Here is a 16,152-nt window from a genome sequence, read left to right as displayed (position 1 = left end):
TCCACGGAAAAGAAATGAACCCATGTTCAGATAAGAAAAGAAATTTCCAGAATGAATACAAGAGTAAATTGTCCAAAAGCTTTTTGTTAGGCCATTGTTAGCCTAGACGTACACCATTTGTTAAACTGTATTCTTCACAAGTTCTTCTCCAACCCACCGGCACAACAAACAAAGTAAGTGATAGAATACACTTAGAGGATGGAGGACTTAACCAGGGCAGCACAACGATTAGAAGAGAAGGGAAACAAAATATTATGTACATGCATCTATCCATGCTGCAAAAATATTCTAGAGACATGGAAGGCGAAAGCGAGACACCTCTCTCCCATTCATCATCGTCTTCCCTGTGACTTGCGAACTCTCACTGGCTCGCAACCGACCCGTCTTCCTTTGAATTTGCTTGATGTGGCATGAAGGGTATATGCCATCGGATTTCATGTCAGCACATTTAAACTGGCTAGTTAGGTTATGTGCATGATCTAGCCCCCCTGTAAAATAGTGGTTATGTGCAAAACCTACTCTTGTACTTCATCTTGTGAATTGCGATACAGTTAGTCCTATATTGCAATAATCTTGCATGCGGCCAGTTTGCTGCGCACACATGGAGTTCACCGGAAAAATTACGCTAGATTTATTGACCAACTTATCTTGTGAGGAAGTCACAAGTCGTCGCTCGATCGGTGCACTTGGCTTAAACAAAATCCGAATCTTTCAATCCGCTCGATTGTAAAAGCTCCATTAGCTATGATGAAGTCCACGGTTCTGTAGATCGGATCTAACCACTCCAATGCATGCATGACGTATTCATCTTGTACAGTATTCGTGAAGTACGGGTCTGTACATGTTACGTACTCACAAGATGATAATAATGTGGATATATTTCGTAAATATCAAGCACACCAATGTTTGACCTCCGGCTCCTGGCACCATAAATACGCAAGCGATCCAGTCCATTTAGCATCGATCCATCCCAGCACAGCACTTTGCTAAGTGCTAACCTCACACAATGTCTACCACTAAGCTTGTGTCGCTTAGCTTAGTTCTCCTCTTCAGCATTGGGTTAGCCAGCGCAGCCAGGATAGCTAGATACTCTACTTCTCAAGGAACAGGCACCGGAGGGGGGCAGGGTGGCGGAGCCGTGAACGGCGGCGGTGGAGGAAGCGGGGGTGGCCAGGGAAACGCTTGGAGTGGGACCGGCGGATCCCACGCTAGCGCTGGAGGCGGCGGCAGCGGCGGCGGTGTGGCACGGCCAGGTGGTTCTGGGTTTGGCAGTGGGTACGGCGGCGGCTCAAGCTCCAGCCAGACGAACCAAGGGTCGTGGCCTTATGGTGGTAATGGCGGGAGCTCAAGCGCTGGTGGTTCCGGCGGCGGCGGCGGTGGTGGAGAAGTAGACGACGACGAAGACTGCCCTGCTGACTCCGCTGGCTATGGCACCGGTGGTGGCACTGGGTCTGGCTCTAGTGAGGCAGATAACGGTCACACAAATGCAAACGCCTCTGGTAACGGGGGCGGCGAGGGTGGTGGTAAAAACGGTGGAACCGGCGGCGGCCAAGGCAGTGGAAACGGTTACGGTGATGCGAACCCTTAAGCTATTTCTTCACGCAAATAAACGCGAGCAAGCCTGCAAGGGCGCAAAGCCGCAAATTATTTTCTTTCACCGCTGTCTCGTGCCATTTTTACTTTTTGTGATTGTTTTTGTACGTTTCTATGTATTACGGCAAATAATAAAGTGAAAAGTGTATTTTTTCCCCGTCACTCAACTACAAAAATTAATGGACAGACTAACCCTCCAACTTTCTATGGATGGAGACATTACCAGTTGGATGAAATCCTAAAACAACTAATTTACGTATATGAGAAGTAGTAAGAAACAACTTTGTAGCTTTAAGGGCAGTCGGGCATGTTTGCTTCCCCTGAAAAAACTGACCAAAGACAACATGTCAATTTCACAAGTTTTAAATAAGTAAAACTAGATGAAACATGTAAAGTCAAGTGGAGTACTATTTGTAAAGCACTCACATCTCAAAGTTTGCCTTGATGATTTGTCATCTTCTTGAAACATCAAGCACGTCTTCAGTATTAATGGTAGAAAACATGTCTTGTTTCAACCTTTAAATCATTCCCAGCTTGTCCATCATTGAAGTCTAAGTAGCAGCACAAACAAAAGACCTTTTTTTCGAAAAGGAGGAAAACCCCGCAGGCTCTGCATCGATCAATGCACACAACCATACAAACAAAAGACCTATTGCATCTTGTCACTATACTCAAGCCAACTGTCATATTTCTTAAACCAATTTTGATAAATCTTCGTTGGCCATCTCCGATAATTTTTTTTTGCGAAGATGGCCATCTCCAATATACCTGAACGACAATTAATCAAATTCAGGAGGGGGCATGTAATGTGTCCCTTGGCTAAATATCTTCTCCTAATCTCATCTTATTTCTGATTTTCGGTGTATTCTGAAATTTTGTTCCGATCAGCACTCAGCAGGATCATAAGTACATCTAAATCAATTTCTCTCTGAATACTAGTAGTAGCAAATCGAAGGCTTTGAGATACTAGCACTAGCAACATTTGATTGCTTGCGTTGCCTTAATTGTGTCTGCATCATCATCTTCTGACGGTCGATTTCTTTTATGAAAATACTGTTCCATGACCCAGCTAGATGGCTAGATCAATTAAGGCTCTGGGTGAATCAACACATTAGGGCTAGAAAAGATTTGCACAAAAGGAAAAGGATCAGCTGATCAGGAGTTGTGTTATCATACCGATTTTGATTTCTGAAATCTGGATTGCAATTGCCGGCTTGTCGCTGACGCGCTGCTCTGCTGACTCCTGTCCGCCGGCGTCCGGGCGAGTGGGCGCCTGGGCGATGGGTGAGGAGTTATGGAACGGAGGGAGCAGGTGTAACCGTTTTGGTTAAGCGAATTGATTTTTTTAGCGAAAGCACGGTCTTTATTAATCAATTGAAATAGGTACAGCTAACTCATCCCAGGGCATAGATAGCCACAAAAAATGACCATGCTGAAGAGAAAGAGCACTCTTAACTAAAAACGACCCTGGGCGGCAGCGGTGGTCTGCCGTGACGGCAATGGTCACTACCAAGGTTCTTCAGCACGGTCGTTTTTGAAGCAATTACTGGCCCTCCTACTCTTGAGGCACTTGCTTGCTGTGAGGCTCTAGCGCTGGCCAAGGATCAAAAGGATTATAGAAGGATGGTTGTTTTTAGTTAAAAGTGCTCTTTCTCTTCAGCACGGTCGTTTTTTGTGGCTATCTAAGCCCTGGGATGAGTTAGTTGTACCTATTTCAATTGATTAATAAAGACCGTGCTTTCGCTAAAAAAATCAATTCGCTTAACCAAAACGGTTACACCTACTCCCTCCGTTCCATAATTCTTGTCGAAATATTATATGTATCTAGATGTTTTTTAGTAATAGATACATCCATATTTGGGCTAATTTGACACAAGAATTATGGGACGAAGGGAGTAGATTAATACCTGTATCAGACCTTTTTTTTCCCCAAATCAAGGTAGGGCGGGCGCCCCGACCTCGCCCTACCGAGAGCTCCACCCATGTATGGGAGGATCTCAAAGCTTTATTGTGTCACACTTTGACTAACAATTATTCAAATTATATTTAGTATTTGTATATAAAAGTTATACCATTAGAAAGAGTTTTTCAATAAGAATCCAACAATACATCTTTTGTGCCGCAATAATCTCATATACCAATGTATTTTTGGGTCAAAATTTGACATAAAATTCTGTGTGGGCCTTATATACCCAAGCAGAGGGAGTACCCAGGAGGATTGTAGCCGTTGGCTGTTATAGAAAAATGGCCAGTTCTCTGTTAGATCTTTTTACAATGTTTTTGGTTGCTAAACAGGTTGCATTCCCTTTTAAATACTTCTGGAAAATAAAACTTCCCCTCAAGATTAAGGTGTTCATGTGGTTGATTGATAAGAATAGCATCTTGACTAGAGATAATCTTCTGCATAGGGGCTGGCAAGGCCCAAAGGATTGTGTTTTTTGTGGAGCTAATGAGAGCATAGATCATCTTTTTTTTAGATTGTCCAGTAGCTAAATTCATCTGGCGGGTGGTTGGTTGCACGTTTAGTATGCATCTATGTCAGATATTCATACATGGTTTGATTAATTCAGTGGTACTAGTCGGCAAGTTGTAATTGTTGGGTCATCTGCTCTCTGTTGGTCCTTATGCAAAGCTAGAAATGCTATTTGTTTTCAGAATAAGTTTCCTGGTGATCTCACTAATTTAGTGTTTTCACTGTGTTATTGGTTGGACACCTCATCCTTATTGCAGAAACCTAATATGAAGATGCGGCTGTTGGGAGCTTCAGCTACATTGAGGAAGGTTGCCATTGATGTCTTGAACAAATCGTATGGTTGGCACTTATGCAAGCAATTGGAGGCTGGGTGATGACAAACTTTTATTATTGCTGTTGAAATTTGGTCTCTTGCTGGACATGTAATAGAAGTACTCCCTCCGATCCATATTAGTTGTCGAAATATTACATGTATCTAAACGCTTTTTAAACATAGATAGATCCATATTTGGGCAAATTTGAGACAATTAATATGAATCGGAGAGAGTAGCAAGTTTTATGGTGTTGTTTGTCGTCCAGGAGTAACTGGCGGCTACTTTTATTATTCGTTGAACTCAGGTGACATGAACTGAACTGCTTGATTTCAATAAAATCGGCTTGCTCCTTGTTCCACAAAAAGAGGTAAAAGCTTTCTCACTAGCAGATCCAGGAGTAAATGGGTTCAGCCCAGATTTTTTTTGTTAGGTTCAGGGTCAGGGTTTTCCTGTATTCGGGTTCGGTTACGGTTTTGGAAAACGCTGACAAGAGGTGAATTATGTGATCGAACTCCCGACCTGAGACCCGTTGGCACAACCTGATAAGCAACTTGGGTCACGAATATTTGTTAATACTTGCTAGGAAACAATGTTTTTTAAAGAAGAAAGAAGTCCATATTTCACCCTCAAATGTATCTCTTCGGACGCATAACCCTCTGAAATCGAAAACCGTCTAATTTTAACCCTTAAATCCTCAATACCAGATAAATTACACCATTTAGGGCATGTACAATGGTTGATAAGGCAGTCATTTCTTATGTGTTCCATGTCATTTAAAAAAGACAAGAAAACATATTATACAATAGGTCATCTCTTATTGCCTTATCTTACAATTAATGGTTAGATGTATAAAAATAAATAAATAAATGTTAAGAAAATGTGAAATTTAGTGACTTTTTTTTGTCTTATCATTGTTGTGAAGAGATCGTCTCTTAATTAAGAGAAGGCTTGTGTCTTTCTTAATTTCTCTCTCTTACACGTCAGATTTTATCCTATGTGCCATCGTTAAGAAAAGGCTGACACAACCCCACACGCTCTTAGCGGTTTCTAGGCTGACGTGGAACATTTGAGGCGGTTTAGAGGGTGATTACGCATGTTGACTTTTTTTTATCACTGACGGAAGGAAAATTAGGAGCTCAAAGCGGCCTAAAGAGTCGTACACAGGCCGGAGGACATACATGCTAAATGCCAATCCGGTCAGGTGCAGTGAAAAGATGGGCGTGATGCAAGGCACGGCGACCATGATTACCCTCGTTGAGTGTTCCTTCGAAACCCATCTAGCGATTTCTCCGGCTGCCCCCAAATCCCTTTGACCCGTCTTTCTCTCCGGCGTTGCCTAAGGCTGCAGCCACCAAACCAGAGAACGAACAACAACGGAAGGTTGTGGCCATGAGTCCAGGATAGCTCCAGGCTGAAACATTATGTTCAACCACGACGGCGGGAATTGCCCGTGGAGACGGAGCTAAACCATGGAATTGTCAAATTTACTCAGATTAAATGGACAAGAGGCAGAGAGGGACGTGCATATGGGAGGAACCGAGTTGAGCTCCGGGAGATCGAGGTGGCGGCGGCAAGGCAACCGGAGTCGGGGAAGAACGGCAGTGCGGTCCGTGAGACGACGAGTCATAGTGGATTTGTTCATCTCTCATATCACAAGCGCGCTGCATCGGACACCCTCTGAGCGCAGCTCCGGTCAAACTGCTCTCATCCGGATGAGATTGATCGGAGGAAGAACCCAATTTGCTTTTATGTATTTTTCTAAGGGGAAAAGGAAGCAGTAGACAGGGTACATCTGGAGCACCGCTGGGAGTAGCCTGGGGGAACAGGCAAGCCACGTCCGGCTGAGGGGAGAGGGTGGGGGCGCAGGCGTTCGAGGCGGCGACCCCATGGCGGACGACTGCTGGAGGAGGACCGGAGCGAAGAGAGCTCGTCGACGGTGGGCTGCGGCCGAGACAGAGCATCGAGGGGAAGCACCGCCCAGCTCAGAAGGTCGTCGTGGAGCTGGGTAAGCTGGCGCTTGAGACCGGGACGCACTGGCGGAGAAGATCGACGCGGCGGCGGCGGGCAGTCGGAGCTCGGGAAGACGACCACGCCGGCATCGATTCCTTGCCCCTCCGGTCAATTCCTTCGGCTGGGAGGCTCAAGACCTAGGCGGAGCTCCCGGGCTTTGCATCTCGGAGAGGGCTCAGCGGTAAAAAAAACGAACATGCCTAATCACGTTATAAACTGTCTTAAATGTGCCACCGTCAGTTTCGAAACCGCTAAGTGGGATTATTTATCTGGTATTGTGAATTTCGGGGTTTAAATTGGACGGTTTTCCACTTCAGTGGGTTATGCATACATTTGGGATGAAATATGTACTTACTTCTTTTAAGAAGGTTGGGTTTGCTAACTTGGGCCTATTTTCTTTTGGGCTTTTCTTGTTTGGGCCAGTTCTGATCAGCAGGCTGGGGCAAACGACGGCCTAAAAAGAACAGCAAAGCAAACTACAATTCTCAGAAAAGAAAAGCAAAGCAAACAACAAGCCGGCCGGCGACCCGCATTGCCCTAACCATTATTTGTTGAGTACTCTTATTTGTTGTCCAGCAACACAACGCTAATGTATTGTTTCATGTATATTGCTAATGATTGAATTTATGTGTGACAAAAAGATTATGTGTTGCTAAAAAATTCACGTCAAATTTGGTTGATTTGGTTATAACTGAAACCGAACCGAAATAAAATGGTTATAACCGAAACCGAACATTATTTTTATATGAAACCATATTAACCGAACTATACAAACTGTATAAACCGAAAACCGTATTAACCAAACCGAAAACCAAAAGCACACACTGAGTTCATGGATCTCATTACCTGTATATTGCTACATGATCATCAAAAGATCAGTAAATTTCAGAAAACCACATCTTTGGGGTTAGGGTATCACCGGACCATACTTATGACTAATAATTTCACAGAATCACAGTTGTTGGAGCAGGCGCATGCCTTCTCACATAACCCATATCGGATAATTAGGGCGTTTGACGGTAGGTGGGACCCACTAGTCCGGTGATATGTCGGAGGGGATTGTTTTCTTGTCAACACGTCAGCTTCCACCCCACCCCAAAGTGTTGAGTCCAAGCCAAAATGTCAGCAAGAATAGGTACAACACATTTGTAATCCGTCTGGCATTTCACCTGACAAGTACCTGTCGGAAATGTCAAACACTCTTAATTACCCAATTTAAGTTCTGTGAGAAGGTCTGCCTAAAAAACTGTGGTTTATGACACTATTAGTTATAACTGTGTTCCTCTAAAACCCTAACCCCAAAAAAATGATTTCGTGAAATTTACTCGACGATCTTTAGTGTCGTCTAAACCCGATCAGTATACTGTAGTTCCGCCCCTGATCCTGACCATACTGTCTCTGACGTTTAGCTAGCTTTCTTTGAGTAAATTATTAATCAATTATGTGTCCGTAGATTTCCCAACACAAGGACATTGTTGCATTTTCAAATCGTATTTTTATTGCAAAAGGAGGGAACATGTCCGGTGTCTGCATCGTTTGGTACACACAATCACACAATCCCATATCATTAAGAAGTAAGCTTTGCCAAGCCTATTGTTACCATATGCTGGGGATTAGCAGAGTACGTACTATGGTAACTTCAAACAAACTGCAATGGAAATCAAATTATAAATTCAGCAACATTCAAGCACTAACCCATAGATCATTGCTCGGCATGGAGGGAAACATATGCAGCAATATATATGGAGTAGATAGCTCCAGACACACATAAGAAAGTGTCGTAATCCTTTTAATTTGAACCTCAAGCCTGACTTAAGACGGTGTTTTAGGCCCTGTTAAAGACCTCTATGCTTACCTAAGACAATGGCTTAGGTCCCCTGAAATCCTTTGGACTGCAATACCAACACCAACACATTGACACCGAAGCCACTCAACTATTCTTTCACTATTATCAAATGTGGGATACACAAGTTCTTCTCTAGATAGCAATAAAGGATCTCATATAACAAGATTTGAGGCTCAAGATTTAGGGATGGAACAATCACACCAAAGCATGGTGAAATCACAACTTGAAGGAGACAATAAGCTGAATCTGAACTTCACTTCCTTGGCAGGAACTCACTTTGTTTGATTGCAAATTTCTTCATTCAATTTTCCTCTTCCTCCCCAATGTATTGGGTTTCTCTTTTCTTCTCCTCTATTCTCCCTTGGAGGCTAACATGAAATTTTCCTCCAACCTCTTGGTGGCTGTTGGATGGGGGCTAAACATCCCACGTTCACTCATGTTAAAGTCCAAAACGTCTTTAAATCATAACCCTATAATGGATAATGCCCCCCATCTTTTCGGCTTCAGCTTCTCCAGATATCAGCTTCAGGTGAATCATAACCCTAATGGATAATGAACTCTTGCACATGTTAATTTGGGCTGTCTAAAGGCTTTAAATGATCATCTCCTTGTAGCTTTCGTGTGGAGGATTTTCAACCAACATGTCACCTATCCAGGTAGAATAACTTTCGCTCGACCGTTTTCTATTGTACTTAACCCTAGCGCCCGCTGCATTAGATAGCTTTGCTTTCAGTTGGAATAAGCGGTCAGTGTTACGAGCCTGTTTGCTCACTGACTTAGTCATTTGCTTAGCGTGTAATTAGGCGCGGCTGCATCTGCTTCGTGGGATGGCACGAGCTCCGAAGGTGTAGCGGCATGACCGGCACGATCAGGCGTCATGGGATGGCATGGCAGTTAGGTCGAGCGTGGCCTGGTTTCTAGGATTGTTGGTTCAGGAAAGCTACCTGCCAACTGAATAAAAGGAGGAGAAAACCGAAAAGCTGCAATCAGTACGCAGCGCAAAATCTTCGTGTATTCTGTTTGTTCTGAGTGTTCTTCCTCCTTGCGCGTGTGTGTTCCAACAATTGGCATCAGAGCCGTTAGGTTCTGAGGAGTCGCCATGTCTGCCGACGGCGAACGCGCTAGCCCGGCGGCGGCCATGGGTGGCGACGCGCGCTCCGTTACGCCGCCACGAACACGGCCGTGTCCCCAGAGCCGTGGGCGGAGCAAGGCGCGCCATGGAGGCAACGGAATCGTCGTCCACGAGCGCACGGTGCAGGAGCGCATCGTCCCGAGCGGCGCCATTGTCTGGCCGATGCTCAACCCCACCAACTACGCCGAGCGGTCCCTGGTCATGCAGATGAACATGGAGGTGAGCTACATGTGGGACGCTGTGGAGGGGCATCCTGCGAGCGTCCGCGACGACAAGCTGGCGCACGCGGCGATCGTCCGCGCCATGCCGCCAGAGATGGTGAGCACGCTGGTGGTCAAGAGGACGGCCAAGGAGGCATGGGATACGGTACGCACCATGCGCATCGGCGTCGAGCGCGTCCAGGAGGCTACGGCCCGCGCCTCCGGACGGCGTTCGAGAAGATTGAGTTCCATGACGGTGAGGCGCTGGAGGCCTTCGGCATGCGCATCACCACACTCGTCAACAACCTGCGCACCCTTGGCGACATTGTTGAAGAGGTAAAGATTGTGCAGAAATTCCTCTGGTGTGTGCCTGCGCAGTACATGCAGATCGCCATGTCGATCGAGACTCTCTTAGACCTGAGGACGCTCTCGGTTGAGGATCTCATCGGTCGCCTGCGCTCTGCTGAGGAACGCTACCTCAGTGGGTGCATGGATGGAGCCGGGGGCCCGCAGCTACTGCTCACGGAGGAGCAGTGGAACGCGCGGCAGAAAGAGCGCACGCAAGGCCAAAGCTCCGGTGGCAAGGGCAATCGCCGCCGTGGGAAGCAGCAAGATCCCAGGCGTGGCAACGACAACCGCGGCGCCTGCAACGGCAAGAACCAAGATGGTGGCGCGCAAGGCGGTGAGCGCGACATGTCCACTGTCAAGTGCTACAACTGCAACAAGTATGCCGGCCACTACTCCAAGAACTGTCCCGAGCCTCGGCGCGAGCGCAAGGAGAAGTTGAACCTAGCACGTGCTGATGGGGACGACTCCGAGCCGGCACTTCTTCTCGCCACGGTGTGTGCGCCTACCACGACTGCAACCTGCGACCGCGTCGAGCAGGTGCATCTCAACGAAAGAGATCCCAGGCCAAGGCGCTGAAGACTGGCGAGAGCTACGACACCGCCTGGTACCTTGACACGGGTGCCGGCAACCACATGACCGGGCGGCGTGACATCTTCTCGGAGCCGGAAGGCACTGTCAAGCTCGGGTACGGCTCCGAGGTGCAGATCGAAGGGAGAGGCACGATCCTCTTCCAATGCCGAAATGGCGAGCACCTAACCTTGTCGTAGGTTTACTACATCCCGCGACTACGCAGCAACATCGTTAGTCTTGGCCAGATGGACGAGATCGGCTACGACACGCGCATACGGCACAGCTTCCTCAGTCTACGTGACCCTGCTAGCCGGCTCCTAGCCCGTGTCCAATGAAACAAGGGGCGCTTGTATGTGCTGCGCCGGTCGCTGGCCAGGCCGGTGTGCTTGATGGCTAGCGGCGATGACCCGACGCGGCTATGGCATGGTCGCTATGGCCACCTGAACTTCTGCTCGCTGCGGGAGCTCGCACGCTCTGACATGGCAACGGGCATTCCCCTTGTTGAGCCGGTGCACCAGGTGTGTGATGGCTGTGCGCTAGGAAAGCAGCATCGCCTCCCGTTCCCGCAGGTAACGTCGTACCGCGCCAACGTAATTCTGGAGCTGGTGCACACGGACTTGTGCGGGCCAGTCACGCCGGCTACTACAGGAGGGAATCCGTACTTCCTCCTGGTGGTTGATGATCACTCCCGGTACATGTGGCTGGAGGTGATGAAGACCAAGGCAGAGGCTTTCGCCCGCTTCAAGAAGATTCAGGCACGAGGAGAAGCTGAATCGGGGCGGCGTCTTCTGGCGTTCAGGTCAGACCGAGGCGGCGAGTTCAACTCGATCGCCTTCCGCTAGTACTGTGATGATGGAGACATCAAGCACTGCACAATGGTGCCATACACGCCTCAGCAAAATGGTGTCATGGAGAGGCGCAATCAGACGACGGTGGAGATGGCTCGGTGCCTGCTGAAAAGCATGGGCATGCCGGCCACATTCTGGGGAGAGGCGGTGCGCACGGCTGTGTACCTCCTCAACCAGGCTCCAACGTGCAGCGTCGACGACATGATGCCCTACAAGGCATGGCATGGGCGCAAACCTGCCGTGCATCACCTGCGCACGTTCGGGTGCGGGGCGCACGGCAAGCGCCTCGGCCCTGGCATCGACAAGCTGGCGGACAGATCAACACCGATGGTGTTCGTCAGCTACGAGGATGGATCTAAGGCGTACAGGCTCTATGATCTGGCAACAAATAACAAGCTCCACGTGACTCGCAACGTCACGTTCGAGGAACGGAGGAGATGGGACTGGACGCCAGGGCGCGCCGCAGACGTGCCTGCCCCGGATGAACACTTCGTGGTCGTGTACAACGGCGGCATCGGCGAGGGCGGGACGACGCCTTCCTTCTCCCACGCACGACGCCACCACGTCTTCGCCAGACGTCGCTCGCACGACGATCATGTCGGATCCTCGAACGCCGTCGCCTGGATCCGTCGAGGGCGGCTACGCCACGCCGCCAGCCGACAACTACGAACGGCACGACCTCAACCACACTCCGCCACACTATCGCAAGGTAAAGCATATCATGGCGGAGCTTGACGATCGGATGGAGCATGCAGGGCTTTGTCTTGTTGCTGCAGAGGAGCCATCCAGTGTCGATGAGGCTCTGAGCAAGGCTTGCTGGAAGAATGCCATGGACGCAGAGCTCGCTGCGATTCATGGCAACGACACCTGGGAGTTTGCCAAGCTCCCGGACGGGCACCGCGCCATCGGCCTGCGTTGGGTCTTCAAGGTCAAGAAGGACCCGGCTGGCAACGTCATCAAGCATAAGGCGCGGCTCATTGCGAAGGGGTACGCGCAGCGGCAAGGCGGGGACTTCAATGAGGTGTTCGCACCGTGGCGCGCATGGAGACTGTGTGCCTGTTGCTGGCGCTCGCGGCGCACACCGGCTGGTCCGTCCATCACATGGACGTGAAGTCAGCCTTCCTGAATGGCGACTTGGCGGAGGAGGTCTACGTCCATCAACCTCCTGGCTTTGTTGACGACAAGCACGGCAACGAAGTGATGTGCCTGCGCAAGGCGCTCTACGGACTACGCTAAGCGCCACGTGCCTGGAATGCGAAGCTCAACGCGTCGCTGGCATCCCTCGGCTTTGAGCGAAGTCCACACGAGCCCTGCTGTGTACAAGAGGAGTTCGGGGACGTCTGTTCTCCTTGTTGGCGTCTACGTCGACGATTTGATCATCACCGGCACGAACGGCAACGACATCACAGCGTTCAAGCATGAAATGGAGCGCCTCTTTGACATGAGCGATTTGGGGTTGCTATCTTACTACCTGGACATTGAGGTGGTATGGGCAAATGGTGCCATCACCTTGTGCCAGAGTGCCTATGCCGAGAAGATCATCGAAGCAGCCGGCATGAAGGGCTGCAACCCCTGCCACACGCTGATGGAGAACCGGCTGAAGTTGTGCAAGGGAGATTCCGGGGGAGCCGTGGACGCTACACGGTACCGGAGTATCGTCGGGAGTCTCCGCTACCTCTGCAACACGAGACCTGACATCACCTATGCTGTTGGGATTGTGAGCAGGTTTCTGGAGGCACCTGCAGCACTGCATTGGGCAGCGGTGAAGCAAATCCTCCGCTATGTCGCTGGCACGGCACGATCTGGCTGTTGTTACAAGCGCGGGGGGAGTGCGGTGCCTGAGGTGATTGGCTTCAGTGACAGTGATCATGCCGGCGACGTCGATGACCGGCGAAGTACCACTGGAGTTGTCTTCTTCCTCGGCACAAGTGCGATCACGTGGGCATCGCAGAAATAGAAGGTCGTTGCCCTCTCATCCTGTGAGGCTGAGTACGTGGTGACGGCGTCAGCAGCGTGTCAAGGCGTCTGGTTGTGCAGGTTGCTCGACGACATCCTCGGCAACAAGTAGTCGACGGCGAAGCTGCGGGTCGACAACATGTCGGCGATTGCTCTCAGCAAGAATCTAGTGCATCATGAACGGAGTAAGCACATTGATCTCCGGTTTCATTTCCTTCGTGAATGCATTGAGGGCGGCAAGGTGGAAATCAGTCACGTCATCACCGATGGACAGCTTGCCAACATTTTAACCAAGACGCTGGGCCGAGTCAAGTTCATAGAGATGCGGCAGAAGCTCGGTGTCATGGAGATCGTCAGTGGGCGCAAGGCTTAGGGGGAGCTTTGTTGTACTTAACCCTAGCGCCCGCTGCATTAGATAGCTTTGCTTTCAGTTGTAATAAGCGGTCAGTGTTGCGAGCCTGTTTGCTCACTGACTTAGTCGTTTGCTTAGTGTGTAATTAGGCGCGGCTGCATCTGCTTCGTGGGATGGCACGAGCTCCGAAGGTGTAGCGGCATGACCGGCAGGATCAGGCATCATGGGATGGCATGGCAGTTAGGTCGAGCATGGCCTGGTTTCTAGGATTGTTGGTTCAGGGAAGTTACCTGCCGACTGGATAAAAGAAGGAGAAAACGGAAAAGCTGCAATCAGTACGCAGCGCAAAATCTTCTGTATTCTGTGTGTTCTGAGCGTTCTTCCTCCTCGTGTGTGTGTGTGTGTTTTCCAACATTTTCTACTGGTTGCACCCATAATTTTAGATTGTCCAAAGGCGTGTATTTATATACCACATGTGTTTCAAACGTCAGAACTAATAGAAGCTAAGCGAACCGAAAAGGAGCTAGCTAGTGTTAGTAACACTCCATATTGTAACGAAACAATGAAAGATCGGATATTCGGATCTCGTCAAATAAGTTGCATGGGCAAATTAATTGGCAACTAGCCAGGATATGTTACAGTGTCACTTGCCCACCTTCTCGTTACTGTTCGATTTAATATGCAGGTGAATCGAAAATCTAGGTCTACTCTATCGGATACTATAGTTTTGGTGCCACCGTATCCACGTCCCGTTGAGATTTCTGGTCCGCGGCGACGCGCTAAACCTGAGGTTGCCGCATGGGTCGATCGACAGCCCAATCCGTGCAATTAATATCAAGGTCAACACTCTGGGTCGTCGTTTACCAGAGATTAACTTAACTCACCGAGCTGCAGTGCTTAAAGATGAAGGCGGCGCTAGCTACAGCTAGAGGCCTAGAGCTGAAACTGCACCGACGGAGCACAGATTGATCATTAGCAAATAACAAAATGCACTTTATGATTCGGCCAGATTCTACGAGATCTGTTGGTGGTATATACAGTAAGGCTCTACCTCCTACATTTCTTAAAAGTGGGCATATTAGATTTCATTAAGACAAGACATTGACCTCAAATTACTACGTTAAGATACTAGTGTATACTATTCACCCGGTTTTTCCTTTTCCGCACGAATTTATGGACTCGGAGAGAAACCAAGCAACAGTACTAACTTCAGACCCTCCATAGTAGATCTGCATCAGTTAATTAATAGTACAAGTTGAATAAAGAGAGAGAGGTTGCACGGGAATTTCATACAGTACAATGTCAAGTCGTAATGCAATGCAGTAGGATTATGTCTGAGAGTCTGGTTTGTAAACTGAAGAATTGTACTTCGGATATTGTCATGTTGGACTCTGATTACGTGGTGGGTGCAGTGTCCAGTTTGTGTTGAGCTTGTACTGTTTTTCCTACCGGGGCAGGTTAAGCTTACTGCTAGCAGGTTATCCATACAGATTGAGAGCAACTGCTGTGCGATCGTCCACTTATAATTTATATGCAATCACGAACAGATCTGTTCAAAGGCGTGTACTTTTGGACCATGCATGTGCGTTTCGAAAGTCAGAACTAGTAGAATCGAAGCGAACTGAAAGAAGGGAGCTAGTGTTAGTAACTGCATATTGTAAGTACACAATGAAAGATCGGATCCCGTCATCTATTCACCCTCTACTAGTAACCTTCTCGTCACCTTCGTTTTGGGGTCCTCGTTGTATATATGTAGGGGAGCCGGAAATCTATCGGATACTATAGTTTTGGTGCACCGTATCAGATCTCTCCTTGTTCGCGTAGTCGATCGTAGTTACATCGAGCTAGAGTGCTAGACTAACCTACTATACACTGCGATCCTCAGATTTCTGACCCGCGGCGACGTGCATATATTTCTGGCTAAACCCGAGGTCGCCGCATGGGGCGATCGACAGCTCGATCGGTGCAATTAATATCCAGGTCAACAATCCGCTTCGTCGTTTACCAGAGATTAATTAACTAAACTCGCCGATCGAGCTGCAGTGCTTAGAGATGAAGGTGGCGCTAGCTAGAGCTGAAACTGTTAGAACTTAATTATCATTAGATTAAACATAAACATGCACCGGTAATTAATTAGGGACTAATAGAGGAAATAAGGGGTTAATACATGCGACGGAAGAAGAGGACGCCATTGTAGTGGAAGTAGCCGAAGCAGACGAAGGAGTCGTATGGGTGAGGTAGCGGCGTCCCTCCGGCCTGTATCGGCACTGGCCAACGACGGGAGAGGATGCCGTAGTTCGTGGCCTTCCCGAGCACTCCAGCAGCCTCATAGATCGGTGGGGTGAACAAGAGTTGTTGGGATTAGACGAAATCTCACGTGAACTTAGGTCAACGAGAGAGGGCCGACTAATCCCTTTTTATAAGGCGCTGTGTGACGGGGGGCCAGAACTATCGAGTCGGTTGTCACCACCCCCGATCAGGGCGTGATCCGTTCGGGATAAGGCTCAGAA

General features: G+C 48.7%; 1 protein-coding gene across 1 annotated transcript; it reads left to right on the top strand.

Annotated features, from left to right (window-relative positions):
* Positions 1-933: 933 nt before the first annotated feature.
* On the top strand, positions 934-1,755 carry LOC100846936 (putative glycine-rich cell wall structural protein 1). Its single transcript, XM_003573947.4, has one exon. It carries the CDS (start codon positions 1,007-1,009, stop codon positions 1,586-1,588), a length of 582 nt encoding a protein of 193 aa, XP_003573995.1. The 5' UTR covers positions 934-1,006; the 3' UTR covers positions 1,589-1,755.
* The last annotated feature ends 14,397 nt before the right edge of the window (positions 1,756-16,152 follow it).

This window comes from Brachypodium distachyon, chromosome 3, assembly GCF_000005505.3.
Source record: "Brachypodium distachyon strain Bd21 chromosome 3, Brachypodium_distachyon_v3.0, whole genome shotgun sequence".
Taxonomy (NCBI): Eukaryota; Viridiplantae; Streptophyta; class Magnoliopsida; order Poales; family Poaceae; genus Brachypodium; species Brachypodium distachyon.
This window is presented reverse-complemented; position numbering and strand designations above follow the sequence as displayed.

Excerpts from the sequence above, each read along its gene's own strand:
- LOC100846936 (XM_003573947.4), top strand. The coding sequence starts at position 1,007 with ATGTCTACCACTAAGCTTGTGTCGCTTAGCTTAGTTCTCCTCTTCAGC.